General features: G+C 31.3%; 1 protein-coding gene across 1 annotated transcript; it reads right to left on the minus strand.

The window, feature by feature from the left end:
- Positions 1 to 965: 965 nt before the first annotated feature.
- On the minus strand, positions 966 to 16,270 carry Cetn3 (centrin 3). Its single transcript, XM_026408777.2, has 5 exons — positions 16,142 to 16,270; positions 14,100 to 14,235; positions 12,178 to 12,292; positions 6,089 to 6,280; positions 966 to 1,286 (listed from the first exon to the last, which is right to left on the minus strand). Exons 1-5 carry the CDS (start codon positions 16,156 to 16,158, stop codon positions 1,243 to 1,245), a joined length of 504 nt encoding a protein of 167 aa, XP_026264562.1. The 5' UTR covers positions 16,159 to 16,270; the 3' UTR covers positions 966 to 1,242.
- Positions 16,271 to 18,525: the final 2,255 nt, after the last annotated feature.

Below are 18,525 nucleotides of genomic sequence, written 5' to 3' on the forward strand. Positions count from 1 at the left end.
TATGAACACTGATTTCAATTCAAATTTTCTATTCAAGGTGAACAATTAACTTGTTCCCAGAGAATTCTTTGAAATGGCATTCACTGTTCTAGTAATCCCTACTAGTTTTCTATTAAATTTCTAATGGCTAACTCTTAATACAATACTCTAGGAGGCTCACAGCATTTAAAAGTACCTCAAATTATATTAAATCTAAAACTTGAAGTTTAAAGAAAGGTCACTGAAATAGACAACCCAACTTTCTTCCTAAGAAAGCCCATATAATCAGGAAACATATTAGTGAAGGCCTGGAATGGGTACCACTTTTCTATGACCTATCTTCTGTAGTCATTTGTTTCCCCCTAATGAACTTTTACAAGGCAGAAGAGCCAATATTTGGAAAAAGTCTATCTACTGTTTCCTGGTGAATCACAGAATGTTCCTTTATTTTCGTTAAACATAACCTTTAATTATTTCTGTAGCTTACTATTTTATATTTTCATATTTTCTAAATGATCAAAATTTAAATCTTTCACTTTTTTATGAAGTTAGGTGACTCAAACTTTTCTCACTCAATTAGGTTAAGGAAACAATATTCAGATTTAACTTTCATTCTTATGTTAACATGCCAAAGGAGTTCAAGAACACAAAGTTAAACAGGTCAAATCCATATACACAATGTTTAGTCCCTCTAACTAGAAAGGCATGACTCTAAAAAGAAATGAGGCCTATGTTGAGTCATCTAATATTGAAACAGAATGTAAAATTTGATGAGATCTTTGTGATGGAAATAAAGGTATTATTCTATCACTATTTGTATTTCAATGTTTTAGAAACAGTAAAAATATAAAAAGATTTTAGAATATTCTATTAAAAGGGTTAAAAGATTTTAGAAAGCAAAGTAAAATAGAAAATTTTTAAACTTTAGAATACTAATAAATAAACATTTATTAATGAAAGTCTAAAAAAAGTGTACACCAAAAGAAATGACTAATGTTAAATTTAAAAAATCTGCAAAGAATATGTACCACGATTTGATTTTTTAAAAATTTTATAGAAACCTATATTATGAATACAAAGTTAAACAATGCTCATACAAAGAAAGTTAACAATAAAACATAAATACAGAAGATGCTTAATGTTGGTCCTTCTGGGAATAAGAACTTAAGTAGGTTTCTTTTTTAACATTGCTCCAGGCACACAAAAAAATAGAATGTTATATGGTAACTTCAACATTCTTAGTGTTTTTATCCTTGTAATTCTTTAAATATCACCAGTCATGATAGCAATGAACTCCTCTTGATTTACTGTAGTAAGAAAGAAAATAAAAGTCAGAAATAGATACCTTATTTGTTCAGCAAATATTACAACAATCATTTTATATTAATTTTTAAATTTTATATTATACAAAATTATAGTAAGTTGATGAACTTTATGAATATGAAAATACATATGATAATCATTTTAAATTAGTATTCTTTAATATTAACCAGGGAAAAGACAGTATATTATGTGTTACTTAGACAGTATCACAGTCAAAGCACTTGTATACACTTGATAAAACAGTTCAAAAACATGACATTTTAAATTTCTTAAATGGTTAAACAACTCCTTTTTATAATCTTTATTCTACTAGTTCACTTAGCAAACCCTTCCTTCACAAATAAGCTTAAACATATCATTCATGTAAATAAGTAGAATTCTAAAGAATGAAAATTAAATTTTTAAAAACTCAAATTGTTCTTCTTGAACTTTCAAAAGTTTATTTTAAAGAAAAAAATAACTGAAACCAGGTCACCACACCTCAAAAGTATCAACAGAAATGGCAATTTGAAAAATACAGATTTCATCTTAATTATCAAAGAAATATAGCAACTATAAAATATAGATGTAAATGTAGGGGGGGAAATCCACTGATAACAACTACCTGTAAGTTTACCAATGTCAGTAAGAATCTCCAGTTTATAGGGCATATTATTTAAGAAATAAACTAGAAATAAACAGGAAACAGATAATCTTATTAAATACAATTTTAAAAACACAGTATATACATGCAAACCCAAATTAATAAAAATGTTCAGAAAATAATGTTCTGTATCTGACAGGTGAGTTTATGAATTTATGGCTCCAAGACTTAACATCGCTTAAACCATAAACTATTATTGATAATTTTAATAATAGTTAAAAAAACTACACTGAGAAATAAAAGATCTGACTTCTAGTTATACCTCTGCCAAGAATAGTTCCTCATCTCATTTTCTTCATCTGAATATAATGAAAATCAAATGATGTTTTTAGATTGTTTCTAATTCTAAAAATCCTCAATGACAAAATATAAAAACACTGAATTAAATCAGACATTTTTAAGTGTCTAGAGAACGCCAACATCACACTAAATGTTATATAATAAATCAAAACAGACACTAAGGTTCTTACTTTGTAATATATCTAAATTGAAGTGAGAAAGATAATAAATAATACTATAAAATTATTGTTAATTGTCTGAGGTGCAAAACTATATCCTTATTCTTATTAATGTTATTCTTATTCTTAGTAATAATCCTTATTCTTAATAATGTTAAAATATTGGGGAGACATTTTTGACATATGGATATAGTAAAAATTTTCAAGTGGTTCAAAAAACATTTCATGGATAAAGCAAATACAGTAAAATATTAATTACTGAATCTAGGCAGGTGTACAGGGGTATTCATTGTAATAATTAAACAATTTTCTGTTTGAGAATATACATAATAAAAAGTTAGAAAAATTAACCAATTAAAAATGTTGAGGAAACAACCATGTACATCAGGAATAAAAAGAATATACTAGTTCCAAAGTTGTGTTGCAGTTGTGTACAATGAATCAAAATGCATTCTGCTGTCATGTATACCTAATTAAAATAAATAAATAAATAAGAATATACTAGTTGCAGAAATCACATTGAAAACCAGTTTCAATAACTATGTCAATTAGGTTTTATACCTTAAACAGAGAATACATGTTACTAACATAAAATATGACCTATTATTAAAAAAATATCTATTATAGAAGAAAAAAAACATTATTAATGACAGAAATTAGGTAAAAGCAAACCATTATTTGAGTTTTGAAATAAGAAGGAATTTGAAAGAGGTGGAAAAAGAATAAAAGTAGAATAATACTATCAGAAATACAGTAACAGAAAAAGAATAATGCAAACCTAGCAAAAAGAAACTTCAAGTTAAGGAGAAAGAGTTGTTCAGAAGCTGACAGAAAACCAGGAATCTATGTATTCAATATTAAACATTTACAAGGCACTGTAACATATGTGGTGAGAACAAACTCTGTAACATTCTCACACTACCTTCAAGGATCTTAGAAATTGGAGCAGTGATCTTTAAATTATGGTGCTAAATAACTACATTTGAATATCTTGTGAAAGCTATGACCCTTCTGTCCCCCTAATAAATATTTAAAAGTTCAAATATATAAAAACTTTTCAAAATTTAATCAGTATTGGCCTCCTTTTAAGAACCCCTGATTTAGTAAACATAGACTGAGGCATCTAGACCAAAACAGGTAGCAAGACTGTATGTTCTTAAGAAAAAGAACATAAGAACACTCTTAGATGAATTTACTATATATCATTTTAACAGTATAAGAGTCATGATTAAAACATTCAAAATCTACAAAATTCTTGTTCTGCTACTTAAGTTTTAAATTAAGTTTCATCACACACACTTAAGTTTATATTATTTATACATATATACTTTAGAGTATGATAGCTCTTCAAAGTATTTTAAGCTATTCCATACCTGAAAACATAAAAGGAGAAAGAAGCTAGAGGAATCAGATACTTTACTAACAGCCTTTCAGTCAATTAGAAGAGAATCAGTGCTACCTTTGTACATTTAACTTTATAACTTCTATCAACAATGTCTCATAAATCTAGCATAAAACAAGCATTTGACAAAAATATTTATTGAATCAAGCAAGTGATGGCTTTATTTTCTTCCACACTGCTGCCTTTAAGAAAATTTTCATAACTCAATCATTTCACAGAGTAAATCTTATTACAAGTTATTTATAATAAGAATTTTAGAGAATTACAGAGAATAAATAAACAGAATAAATACCTTAAAGAACATCTGTCTTTAAAAGGGATAAAACTAAAGTTTAGCATCAGAAGTACCAATTGATAGATTGCTTCCTATAATAGTATGTCATTTCTAAAACTCCATAAACATAGAAATCTAGTCAACACTCTGTTTTACAGCACAAAATGCATAAAGTATTATATATAAAAGCACATTCTTTGTTATTAAGGAGATCTGAGTTTTTGTTCCAGTTCTGTCATGTATTAGCTTTGTGATAACCTTGGGTAGGCTATTAATCTCTGAAAGATTTAGCTTCTTCATTTATTATTCATGCATCTATCCTATGCATGTAAAGGTATAATATTATATTTTACAAAAGTTATTATGAAAACTAGGCAACATAATTAATAATCTGAAACACAGATGTGTTTTATAATTCAAAGATTTTACACTTGAAGCATAAATCTAACTACTAAATAAATGTTAGCAATAATCATCATTACTTAAAATATGGTGCACAGCATCTTTTGAAATGGTGCTTTCTCTTTTCCAAAAAGATATGTACTATGTTTATTTAGGGAGATCAGGGTATGATATTATACCATTATCACAGCTTTATGTCTATCTTGTAGCAACTCCACATACATCATATTTATTTTGCTTTATATATAAGTTTTTAAAAATTCATTGTCCTTAAAAACTAGACAGCATGAAAATTCACAAAAGCAATTACTAAAGTCCACAAAAGAAGCATCAAAATAGTATGATCTTTAGCAGTTTAAAACACAAAAAAATAGTTTATACCTCTAACTAAATTTAGTTCGCAAACAAAAAAATCCATATTAAATACATGAAAGTATCAAAGCAATTTGTTCTTGTAAATGCTATGAGTCTCAATGGAAGACTCAATTCAAACACACCATTAGGGGAGGTTTTTTGAGGAAAAGCTAGTGTTTAAAATGTACCCAGTAAAATGAATAACATTTTAGCAGACAGAAATTGGCAAATTAGAGCACTCTAAGATTAAGGAACAGCATGATGAAAGGCACTGCACAAAAAAGGATACAGAGTATCCTGTCAAAGTGTGTACATACAGGAGGTGAGAGCTAAAGTAGAAAAGTGGAAGAATACAGTGGGAAATAAAACTAGTTACTTAAAGTGGGACAGATCATAGAAGGCTTTATACTTTACTCTGCGGGCAATGAAGAACCATTAAAACGTTTAAACACAGAAATGGTATCATCAAACCTGTATTTTAGGAAAATAATGCTATCAATAGACTGAAGAAGAAAGATTATAGAGATTTATGTACACCGAGTGCAATTAGAAGGCTGTAAAAGACAGCAAAGTAAGGGCAGGAACCACATCTGCCTGTTTCATTGTATAGCATTAGTCAGCACACAGAACACTGCTCCTAATAGGTAGCCAAGCAAAGAATAAATAAGGCTATTACAAAATTGCTAAGAAGAAATCAGTGTGTGAATTAGGACAGCAGCAGTGAACAAGGGAAAGACAGATTAAAAACATTCGAACAGTAAAATAAATATAACTTAGTTTAGAAATGCATGCAGGTTGAGGGAAAAAGCATTAAAGTATAAAATTTTACTGAGTGGTTAAAATTTTGGTGATGTTTTATCTTCGGAGAAAACTAAACTACTTCTTGAAGTATGGAACTTCATATTAAAATCTGTACAGTAGGTTTTAAAGATCTGCTTCATTTTAAATTGAATTTGCCAAATAGTTAAGCAAAAATATGATATTACAAGACGAATAACACACTGAATAAAAAGTGACTGTTTAGAGCAAGGCACAGTAGCTCATAACTGTAGTTCTAGCTACTTGAGAGGCTGAGGCAGGGGATTATTTGAGCCCAGGAGTTGCCCACTTTGGGCAACACCTTGACATCTTGTCTCAAGAAAGAAAGAAATGATAAGTTTGTAAAGGGTCTTGAAAGTCACTTAGTTTTAGAAAAATTTAGTGTATGTGTGATATCAAGGATACTTGGAAAATGGGTTTTATGCAAAACTTACTTTCTCCATCACCATCTTTATCAAACTCTTCTATCATAGCCCGAAGTTCTTCATCACTCATGTTTTCACCCAATTCTCTTGCAACTCGTCGCAAATTCCTCAAGCTTATTTTACCTGAATCATCATCATCAAATAGTTTAAATGCCTTCAGTATTTCTTCATGTGGGTCTCTTTCCAATATCCAGTCTGTCACTACAGTTAAAAAAAAAAAATATATATATATATATATATATATTTTAAACAAAACCTGCATAATCACAAAAGCATTCGTATTTGAAATCAGCTAAATATTAAATAAGAAGAAAAGCTGCAAATCTGTCAACATTTAGTCTAATATAGTTATAAATAAAATGTCAAATTAGATTCATTAAATTCATAGATAAGCTTGAAATTAGAAAAATCAAATCTATATTTTAGATTTTAAATGTCAACAATTTATCTTATTATAAGGGTATGCAAAACTATGTATATCACAAAAATGCAAAAAATAAAAAGGACTGCACATATACCTTATTTATTTAATGTCTACTATTGAACTGTACTAAGAATTACACTAGGTTCCACTGACATCAAGCAAAAATAAATCTAGTTTATAGCCAACTTCTAGAAAGAAATATCAAGAAAATATTTAGAGCTAACTAGATAAATGCCATCTGTTAACTAAACTTAATACATTTATTCTTCATCAAATTTAATCTAACTTAAAAACAAACAACAACACAAGACCTGAGGAGTTAACAAAAAGCACTGCTATCATTGATAGAGGTATAATCTCGGACAGTAGATGAAAATTCAACTAACATCTTCATGAGTAGAAGAAACTTTTGGTTTTCCAAAATGTGAGAAGTAAGTTAAAAGGATTAAATCTGATTATAGTAAGAAAGCTATATTTAAAAGAAAAAATAAAACCCTCTGAAAAGGAGATCTCCCTAAAGTCATATCCAATTTGCTCAGTATAATAACTCTCAACTTGCTGAAAATAAATGTGATTTCAGACCTTAACAATAATAGTTTACTTTAACATACTAAATGTAATCATATATAACAATACAGTCAGCTTAAATATTTTCCACACTTTCTGTCTTCAATAAATAGCCACAATAATGAAAACTGAGCTGAAAATCTGTGTTATAATTTTTTTAAGTTACTAGATAAAATTCTGAAAATACGCAAATAAACACTTATGAAGTTATTCTATATGCTATTCTATCTCTGTAAGAAAACGTTATTTATATGATTTTCATTATACCATTAAAAGTAACTTAGTCCTGTTGAGACTTTTAAAATCTTTAGAAAATTGCAACTGCTTGTAGATAGGAAATACTAGAACGTTTAAATGAACCCCAAATGAAAAAATACAATCCAAGTTCTCAACAAGTTGTTTTGCTGCTGCTGCTTTATCTGTATTTAGTTGAACAAGCACCTATTGAAGCTGATGTTATGTCATCTATACATATATTCAATATTTTAATCCATTAATTTTATCCAAATAGGCTTCCAAGTAACTAATTGAAGTATATTACTATAAGTATGCAAATCATCAAAGCTCATAAATATTCAGTCAAAAAGGAATTGGCATATATACAGCCATAACACCAAAATAAAATACCACACTTAACTCTATGGCTCATACTCAACTTATTTTGAATTTAGTCCCAACAAAAAAGCAGGACAAGGAAAAAAAAAGTGTTAAGAAATTTTCTTCACCAATTAAATAATTAACATGACAGGTGAACCAAAAAAGCAGCTTGCAAAAAAGTATTAATGTACTTAAAGAAGCAACAGGGTGATCTGGGGAACAGATGGGGCTCCAAGATGTACAAATTCTTATCCCACTAGTACTTTGTGTTAGTTATTTCAGATTTATGTGTCTATATAGTCTTGTATCAATACTCTCTTAGAATAAAAATTTCTTAGGAATTAAAATGCCCATAATTCCGAACAGCTAAAACATTAGCATATAATTTTATAGTGACTATCCTCCATGCTTTCACATTCTTTTCCTGTTCTACAAAGTAAAATTTAATTATAAGAACATTTTTTTCAATGAAATAAGTCAATTGTCATACAGGCAATTAAGATAAGTTTCATTTATTTTACAGAATACCAAATTTCTGTCCATGTGTCTATTTTCAAATGATTTCACTACACTATCAGAAATGTACTTCATCAAAATAATTAGACCTTACCCATATAAAAATCACTTTAGAATACAGCAAATTCAAAAACATTACATTAAAAGTAAATAAAAAATGACTAAAGGTCATGGTTGAAATATCAACTATATTTCTCATTGCCTTTTCAAAGGCTCTGTCCAAACATATCACACTTACTTAAGGTCAGCATGCTGTACTCCAAACTCCTTCCATGATCCCCATAGTAGCTCCTTGTTGAATCCCAGTCCACCAGGCCCCCAAAATCATCATTAACAGCTAGTTTCCCCTACTTCAAATATCTAAATTATATTCCCATAATCATCATCAATGATTAGCTCTTGTATTTCTGAAGGTTTTTTAAAAAACTTTTAAAAATAACCCTTTCCTTTTTATCCTCCTCATCATCAGGATAAAAAGTCTAGTACTTTCTGTCTACAATCTTTTTCTTCCAAATCATCTACTATATTTTCATCAGTTATCTTTCTAAAACACATCATATCCCATTCCTTAAAAATTGTTAATGATGCTTTGTTAACTAAAGTCAGAACTCAATATTATGCCATACTTTACTAATCTGGCCCAAGCCTACTTTCCCAGTCATTTCCCAATCTTTAGCCAAGGGCACTAACTGAAGTTTCCCAAACTGCAATAGTTTCAGTATCATTTTTTGTTGTTGTTTTGTATGCCTATGATGCCTTTTCTCTACTCTTGCAAACTTCTACTTGGAGATCTTATTCACATTCTAAAGGCCTAAATTAGAAGTCCCCTCTAGAAAATCATCTTCAATTCCTCATCCAGAGGAATCTTTCCTGTAAAAGGACAGATTGCAAATATTTTATGCTTTGCAGGGGACTCTAAGGTCTCTGTCAAAACTGCTAGGTTACCAGAAAAGCAACATAAAAGAATGCGTTTGGAAGTGTACAGAGTGCCATTAAATGTGTCCCAAGAGCTATAGTTCAACAATTCCCACCCATGACAAAATCATACTTTACCTCATAGTACCAAAGATGTAGTAAATTGTAAGCATCTGAAAAGAAGAATATCTTGGTAACTTTTCATTAATTCCCCTTCCTCACACCAGTATAGTACATAATGCCAAAAAATTCAGTGTTTGTCAAATAAGCATAATGAAAATACAATATTCCATTCTAAATAGGCAATTAAATGGTAAGTAATATATGCCAAAAACAGATGAAATACAAACATCCAATTTGTCTTAAAGACAGCAATTCCTAAAATACCTACTGCACTCATTAGCCTCAGGCTGCCTTGACTCTAAACTCGGATTAAATATATTTAAGTGCTTTTTTCCCTAGTATTATAACCCAATTAAGTGCCAGACTTCATTGGGAAATATCTAAAGGAACAGTACAGAAAATTAAGACTCGAATGTACTGATTTAGAGTCACTTGTCACAAAACATAAAACTAATCTGTGATCCCTTATTAGTTAAAAGTAATCAACAAATGGGTGTTATACATAGTTCTTGATTGTTTGATACCCAAACAGTAATAAAGCTTTATTGGATACTACTACTCAATAGGTGGCCTTAAAATAGCCAAAATATGTGTTGAGCACATCAAAAGGTTGATCTTTGAGAGTCAGAGCTTAAGTTTTACCATAGCTATTTATTCTAGAAGGAACCCAGTATTTATGCTTTGTTGACAGGGTGTCAGGAAAAGATAGACAAAATGGGCATCTGGTCTCCATTAAAATTATAATTTTAAAATTGTATTCATTTAGTCAGACACAGTAACATAAGCCTGCAATCCCAGTGGCTTGGGAGGCTGAGGCAGGAGAATCACTAGTTCAAGGCCAGACTAGCAATTTAGCAAGGCCCTAAGCAAAACTTAGGAGATCCTGTCTCAAAATAAAATACAAAAAGGGCTGGGGATGTGGCTCAGTGGTTAAATGCCCCTGGGTTCATTCCCTGGTGCAAAATAAAAGTATTCATTTAAGATGAAATAATGTATAGAATTATTAATGATAATAATAGTACTAAAATAGTCTGCATCTATGAAAAAGACAATGAGAAAAATATATGCAAAATAGGATACACTTTATGTCCCAGTGATGCATATATGAAACAAAATCTATTTTTTAAAATAATAATAGCAGGGGCTGGGGATGTGGCTCAAGCGGTAGCGCGCTCGCCTGGCATGCGTGCAGCCCGGGTTTGATCCTCAGCACCACATACCAACAAAGATGTTGTGTCCGCCGAGAACTAAAAAAAAATAAATATTAAAAAAATTCTCTCTCTCTCTCTTTAAAAAAAAAATTAAAATAATAATAGCAAACACTTAGTAGCACTTATATATGTCAGGTACAGGTACTTTTCTAAGCACTTCAAATATTACTGACTTATTTAAACCTCACAAGAACCTTATGAGACATTACTATTATCCCCATTTTACAATTGAAAATGAGATGCCAAGAAGTAAAATTATCAAGTTTTATAACTAGTAAGCGACAAAACCAACATCTGAACCCAGGGAATCTGGTTCCAAGGTAATCCATCCAAAGGAATTATTGCTCTTTCCTGATAGTATCATTTCCAAATATCCTAACACATTATTTCTATAAATGATTCAAGCTGAAACTTCAAATACTACAATTATAAACCTCAGAAGAACATCTATTTCAGAAGAAGAAAGGTGACACTATTCCTCTCGAGTAAATACTTTCACAAGCTAGAGGGAAAAAAAACAAATATGTTCCCAAAAGGGATAAGCTGCCTCTCTAAACAATCATATGCTCTTCTATGTTGTGGTTTCTTTCTCTTGATTTATCATTTATCTTTAGTCTCTACCACTTTTGGTTTGAGCTTTCAAATCAGAAAAAGAAAAAATAATAATAATAACTACTGTGAATCTATTTTTCTTTCTGCTTCCCATGTTGCTTCTTGCTGAATATTTAAAATAAGGGGCGTGTGTGTGTTTGTGTGTGTGTGTGTGTGTGTGCGTGCGCGCACACAACTGTATTTGTTTCCAAATTTTTTAAATACCTGAAAACAACTATATGATATGCTTGTATTATGATTCATACAAAGTGTTATCATTGGTTTAAAAAAATAATTTAATTGAAATAAACCTGAATATTTATACATTCTATGTTTAACATTCTAGGCAATTTAAGTTATAATAGCCAAGTCCTAGCCTTCCAGAATCTCTTATTCTGAAAAAGCCTCATCTATGTATGCTACAAATAATTCACTAAAATCAACTATACAAAATTTAATTATATTAAGTCCATTATCTTCAGTTGGAAGTTCCAAAATGTTTTCTCCTACTTCCAGTCAGCCAATTATTTCCCTTACCACAATACTCTCCCCACCCTCAGATGACTTATTCACTGAAATCAAGTCTATCCAAATTATATAGTCCCTCATAAACTGTCAACCTGAAGGCATGTGCTTCATCTACAGCCAAAGGTACTAACTGCTACAAGTCTCCTTTTCTCCCACTTTGCCAACAAAAATCACATACCAAAAAGTTTTGGGGAAATATTTTCCACACAGCAGGATACCAATTTTCTGTTTTACTGAGAGAAAATAATTTTTTGATCACCCTTTTAGTTTTAACATAAAATAAATACACATTCTTTGGAAAAACTTCTTTTCATAAAAAACAATAGTTCCTTGTTAGAATCTTTAGAATAAAATGAAGACAAAACTATAAATCTCACAGCAAAGTTATAAATATGTTTTCTTTGAAAACCAGGAAAAAAGGAGCACCAAAAGATAACCTGGATAAGAGCTATATTATACACCAACACTGAATAACAAAATTCTATAATCATGTTGCTTCTTGAGAATTCATGAGAATTTTAAGAATTTAAATTCAAATTCATGAGAATTTTAAAAAAGGAAAAATCTTGTATTAATTAGATAATTTACCAACAACAGCCGGTTACAAAGATTATTAAAATACACACCAACTTCATTAAAATCTTCAAAGGTGATTTTCCCTGTGGCTTCTCGGTCATAATCTTTAAGAATCTTCAGTACATCAGCTTTTTTTACATCAAACCCCAAGGCTCTCATTGCCACCTTTTGGATTAAAAGGGAAAAGCAAATTATAAAGCATTCTTTACAAAAGGGATTTCTGATTCTTGAGATTTTACATATTAAGAAATAATGTTAATAAAATGTAATTATTTTAAATGTTTTATATCTCTAAAATAGCAGTGTTAATGTAGTTGTTCTTCACCACTGAAACTTAATAGAAATATTTTTCTTTTATATTTTACTTTTTTATATGACTAACAAGTGTTTGTATATTCTACAATGTACTGAGTTAACACAAGTATAATTTCAACAACATATTTGTTCTCAAGGAATTAGAATCAAAATAGAGAAAAGACATGGCATAAGTATTAGAAAGTTATATAAGAGAAGAGACAAAAGGATTAAGAATTACCATCAAATCCTGAATGACTATTTACTAAAGAAGTGGTCCAGAATCCTGAGGTTAACAATGAAGGAAACAGAAAGAGAAGTTTTGTTGCTAGTAACAAAGGAGTAATATGTTACTGGTTAACAAAGTCTTACTTGTAGAGTTCAAGTTGTCCCTTATGAATAGATAAAGTGTAGCAATGGGACATTTAGAAAGGATGAGTGGCATTAAAATACACACTAAAATAAAGAATAGGTTTGAGGTGAACAGAACTATTTACCTTATCAGAAGGAGAAGAGTTCAAATAAATGAGAGCAGATAGCAAATGAGAAAAATAGATAGTAATAGAAATATAGGAAGCATTCAACAGAAAGAAAGGAATCTGAACCTTTATACAGTGTGTAATAAGGAGTCATAAAAGTTTGTCAGCAATGAACAATATGGAAAGAAAATGTAAGAAAGCTCTAAATCTAATGGTAGTATACAAGACAAACTAGAAGTGGGGAAACAACGTAGGAATATTCAGCTATGAAATGAGTCCCAAACCAAGACAGTCAATAGTAACAAATGGAAGACACATTATAAAGGAAGAATAGAATAAATGTGGGTAATTACCAAATTTAAAAAAAAAAAAGAACAACTAGAAAAAGAGAGTTAATGAGGACTGCAGGATTGAAAAGGCTAGACTTATGGACACATCATTGCTTTTATATGTTCTATCATGTCACTGTATAGTTCCTATTCCTATCTGGAATTGTTCTACTTAAAAATCCCTTACAAAGTTACTAAAATTAAAACTACCAAGTACACATTTATATTCACCTATCCATTAAAGAAAACTCAAAATCTCAAGATGCCATCCTTCACTAAGACCCCTATAACCCTAGACACCAATTTTCCATTTTATCTTTATAAATAATTCCAAGCCTCAAGACTGACATTTATCCCCATTAGTGTGCATCAACATCAAGTATCAAACAAATTATAGTGTTTGCACTAAAGAAAGTAGGTTGGTACTTTGTTACTAATATGTAACAAAGGTAATATGCAAAAACTTATAATGTTCCTCTAATTTCAAAAGTATGAGTAATCCCCATCCCACAAAAGAAAGAAACCAACACTGGGAGAAGAATATGATAAGAACTGTTTAAACTCCATGTTCTGAAATAGTTTAATTATGTGAATGAAAAATAATCACCTTCCATAGGAATAAACTTTTATGTTTAAAATGCCTTTTAAAATAACTTTATATTTAAAATATATTTCATTTTATTAATTAAATGAAAAAGATTTTCTAAATGCTATGCTAGGGAATTGATTCCATTCTATTACAGCACTTGTGAGTGCTTAAAATGGCTTTATAATTCCAAAATCAGTTTAATTAAAGTAATTGTTTAGAAATATATATTAAGCTATCAAAAATGCAAATCATTTTATAGAAAAATATTTTAATTTAGTTACCTTTAATTCATGATAATCTATTGCTTCATCTTTGTCTGTATCAAATAGCTCAAAAGCATCTTTAATTTCTTGCTTCTGTTCCTCAGAAAGTTCTCTTCTTTTTTTTCTCTTTGTTTTGTCAACTACAAGTTCACTTCTATGAAATGGAAAGAAAAGCCTTTAGTTCACTTTAATCCAAATATATTTTGCAAACTAGCTACAGAGTGATTTTCCAAATTTCAGACCTTTATTTATTTTATTTATTTGTATATGGTGCTAAGAATCAAACTCAGTGCCTCACACATGCTAGGCAAGCGTGCTACCACTGACCCACAACCCCAGCCCAATTTTCCAAGTTTCATAAAAGGAAACATTTTGGAGAATCATAAAGAAATTTTCCCTATAAGTCAAAGCACTGCTTATTTCAAACTTAAAAGGCTAGACTTATGGGCTAATAATTTGTATTCCCAAAACTGAATAGTTATATATCAGGTTATTATTAAAAGAAATAATATCAAACTTTCCCTCTTCCCTCCTATGCATTTAGTCTCACTTGTACTACCTGAGAACCAAAGCACCTATACCATATTCACAACATTCTATAAAATCATTTAAAAAGTTTCCAAATGAAATTAATAATTGATAATAACTACATACTTCATTCTCTTTTGATAGTACTTTTAAATAAGTTCTTAAAATTTCTACCTAAAAGAGAACCATGTAATTTATCTATGACTTATAAAATTATTTTGGCATTCTAAATTTTTAAATTTACAATGTTTTTAGATTATGTTTTTCTAACAGTTTGGTACTTTATTTGTAATTTCTTCCACTGATATTAACAAATCAACCAGAGTATTTATAGGCCAAAAGATATCACAAATATTAGAGACCAAAACATAGTATATAATATTTGCACTTAATTTTTTAAGAAAATGTGAAAAGTAATTTTCACTTAACATGTAAATTATATGTTAAAACTTCTTTCTCCTAACAAACTCTGGAAATGCTTAAAAAAAATAAAAAGCAAAATTTAAAATCAGAGATGTATTCCTTAAGAGCTGCCAATTTATAAAGTGGTCCAAGTTTTTAAATGAGGGTGCAACACGTGTATAAGCACAAGTTTTAAAACATGGAAGAATCCTGTAAAACTTTGACATATAAAAAAAGTTGACAGTATTCGAATGTGTTATCCAATTACACTTCAAAGTCATTTTGGTCTTTAACACATACCCCCAAAAAAGACGAGATAGCTAGAAAGTGACCAGCAGGAACAGTATAATAAAGCTGATTTTCCTTTACAAGTGACCTGACTTTACACAAATCTGGGCATTCCTGGGGTCAGTCATTCCCTTCCCAAGACTCAGAAAGCCCAAGTCCAGAACACACACGTGAACACAGCCAATGGGGACCACGATTGCCTTTAAGCACAGCAATGCACGTTTCTAGAATGGCATAACTTTGTGGATAAAGTACATCCTCTAAATACCAAGAGGGCAACATACAGAGGGTCAGAGACTGGAATTGAATGAAAGCTCAAGAAATTCAAAAAGGAAATCTAGGTGAGAATGCCAGTCGAAGTCACTAAAATGGGTCCCCAATTATCAAGTAAAGCATGACTCTCGGAGTACACCAAGCTTTTATGTTCTTTCCCACTTTCTTTCCCACTTTCACAGGTGAGTGATTACGTTAGCTGAGGTATACAGCAGGCACCGGGAACGGTAGGAAGGGAGAATCCAGGGCCTGATTTTTTTCACACAAACACCGGTAGAAACCTCGCGATATTTCACTCCCTCCTGGCTCGCAACAAAACCTATCTTCTGGGCCGACGCAAGCCCAACGCTCTGACAGAAATGACTGCCTTCGCCAAAAAGCTCTGGGCTCATCACCTGCGGGACCCCTGGGCCCCTGAGTGAGGGGTCCGGACAGGTTGGCCGAGGTTCCTTTCGCTAGTCCCAAACTGCAACCTCTTCCTAGCCTGGGCTGCAAATGGCTTCCCTTCCCTACACCCGCCCTTGGGCCCGGCTTCGGGGTGTGGGCATTGCCGCCTCTTTATTACCGACCTCAGAGCTAAACTCATTTTCTCTTCGGACAGAGATGTTCCTCTCAAGAACGATTTTAAACCCCTACCCAACGCAGCACGACTTCCACAAGCCGTTCAACAGACTCGAACGACCTCAGCGGCCTCTAGGACCGGCTGGATTGGTTGAAAGCTGCTAAATGTTTTGCCCAGTAGGGCGGAAGCTTCACGAATCCTTCATTTTCATTGGAGGAATTTCGCGTCAATCAAATAAACCGTTCTGCCCAGCTCTCCTGCTGCCCTTCCCACCCATTAGGTTGGCCTGATGCTTTTCCCCCCCAATCCTTTGCTGGACCATCCTGCAACTCTCCGCGTGTGGAGCGGGCGGTGGGCGGCGGGCGGCGGCTGCTCCCGCGCGTGGAGACCTGCAGACCCAAGTTGGGTGACTTGAGACAAGGCGGACAACTCCGAGGGAGGGGACAAGAAGAGTTTCCGGAGGCCGCCCTCCCCCTAGAAGGAGGGAGTGATAACTGGGGAAGAGATCTGAGAAAATTGGCTTCGCACTGGTCCAAAACTTTGGATGTCCTATGTCCTGGGGAATTGTTTAAAACACAGGTCTAAATGCTCCTTTCTCCATTCTAATTTCAGTAAGTGTGGATTTGTTTTCCGCTTACCGTTCAAGTGATTCTGAGGCAGGTGCTATGGACTATATACTTGGATTGTCACTGGGTTGGATTATTAGGCTATTTACGGTGAAGTGGTACCCAAACTACCCCTTCCTTTTTCCTCTTCAGTACAGTTTGAAATGGGTTTGACCATTTCTGTCCTTTATTTTCCACTTCTGTGAGCTATTTGTACATAGATGTTATCTTGAGTACAAGTCTAGTTATTACTTTTTCCTATTAGGCTTAATTTCTTGAAAGACTTCTATCTTCCATTTAATACTATTCCTTGTACCTATGATGCATAGGTCTCAATATTTGTTGCATTGAATGTAATCTTGTTGTGGAAAATATACAAATGAACTAAACAGCAAATTTCATAAAGTGAATAAAATAGACTGAGAGCGGGGGTCAGAGAAAGTGGAAGGATAAACAAATACTTTATGTGTAAAGGATGTATATAAAGAGAAGGAAAAATACAGCCAGGCAGAGGCCTCTTGAAGGAAATTATATGTTAGTCATAGAAGGATGAGATGAATTTGGGCAAGTAAACATCATAAAATAGAAGCTAAAAAATAATATATAAGCATAGCAGCCCTAAAAATAAAATATTTAATTTTAAAAGACCTTATTAATCACCTGAGTCTAAAAGGAAAATAGATTGCAATTATACACTAGAATGTAATGACATTGAAAAATATTATATTGAAAATATATAAATCAAGCTTTAGAAGAAAATAATTTTACTTAAATAAGAAAGGATGAAAATAAACCAAGCATGTACTTGAAGAAGTTGGAAAGGAAGAACAAAATAACTGATTATTGAAAAAGCAACAAAAAATTAAAAAGAATGATAAAATTAATAAATGATAAAATATTCTCATATTAAGCTACTTCTTACCAATATTGATAAAATTCATGGGTTTCTGTGATGTGTAATAAGAAAGAATATTGCCAGTAAAAATTGGTAATTTTAAAAGGAGGTTTAAAATTTATTAACTACACAACTTCATGAGCAAATATGTACTATCAAAACACAATAGTAACTTTTCAAGGAAAACAACAAATGAAGATAGAAAACTGGATTTGGTAAATAACAAAACTGAAAAAATATGCTAAAAGTACTTACACCAAATTATGATCATCCAGCATACTTAGATTTAATGGGGGAGTTTTAAAAACTCTTTAACAGTTAATTCTTGCTCTTTAATCTCAAAGCAGAGAAAATGGAAAATGGAGACTTTGGGGGCTTATTTTTAGAAGGTAACACAACCTTCAGCATCCTAAAAAAGCATTTAAAATTTCTCACTATAAGCCCAGTGATGCTCATGGTATCTCCAATACCAGGCTCATATTTGATGTTTATTTGTAAACATATGTGCAAAAAATCATAGACTTTAGCAAAATCAGTTTGATAATGTCTTAAAAGAGTATTTTATTATAATCAAGTGAAGTTTATTTTTAAAGTGCAAGGATAATTCAAAATATTTATTAATCATTCTAGATGAAGGAGATCATCTCAATTTTAAAAAGTTACTGAATAATATTCAAATATTCAATTCTAATAAGATAGATAATACAGGTACAGGAAATACTTTTTTTAAATGTGGACAACATACTTAAAATAAAATTTTTCTCAAATCTGGTCTCTAAAACTAGAATTTATGAGATGTTTATAGTCCTTTTATGGGCAAATAATCTGGTGAAAATAGATTTAAAATGTAAAACTAAAATGTTTTCAACAGAATATCCTCTTAAAGGAATG

This window comes from Urocitellus parryii, chromosome 1, assembly GCF_045843805.1.
Source record: "Urocitellus parryii isolate mUroPar1 chromosome 1, mUroPar1.hap1, whole genome shotgun sequence".
In the NCBI taxonomy this organism is placed as follows: domain Eukaryota; kingdom Metazoa; phylum Chordata; class Mammalia; order Rodentia; family Sciuridae; genus Urocitellus; species Urocitellus parryii.

What these genes read in the sequence shown, in the direction of transcription:
- Cetn3 (XM_026408777.2), bottom strand. An exon ending in TAGATTATCATGAATTAAAG is followed by an intron (nt 12,293 to 14,099) that starts GTAACTAAATTA and finishes TTAATCCAAAAG; the next exon opens with GTGGCAATGAGAGCCTTGGG. An exon ending in TAAAGATGGTGATGGAGAAA is followed by an intron (nt 1,287 to 6,088) that starts GTAAGTTTTGCA and finishes TTCTTACTACAG; the next exon opens with TAAATCAAGAGGAGTTCATT.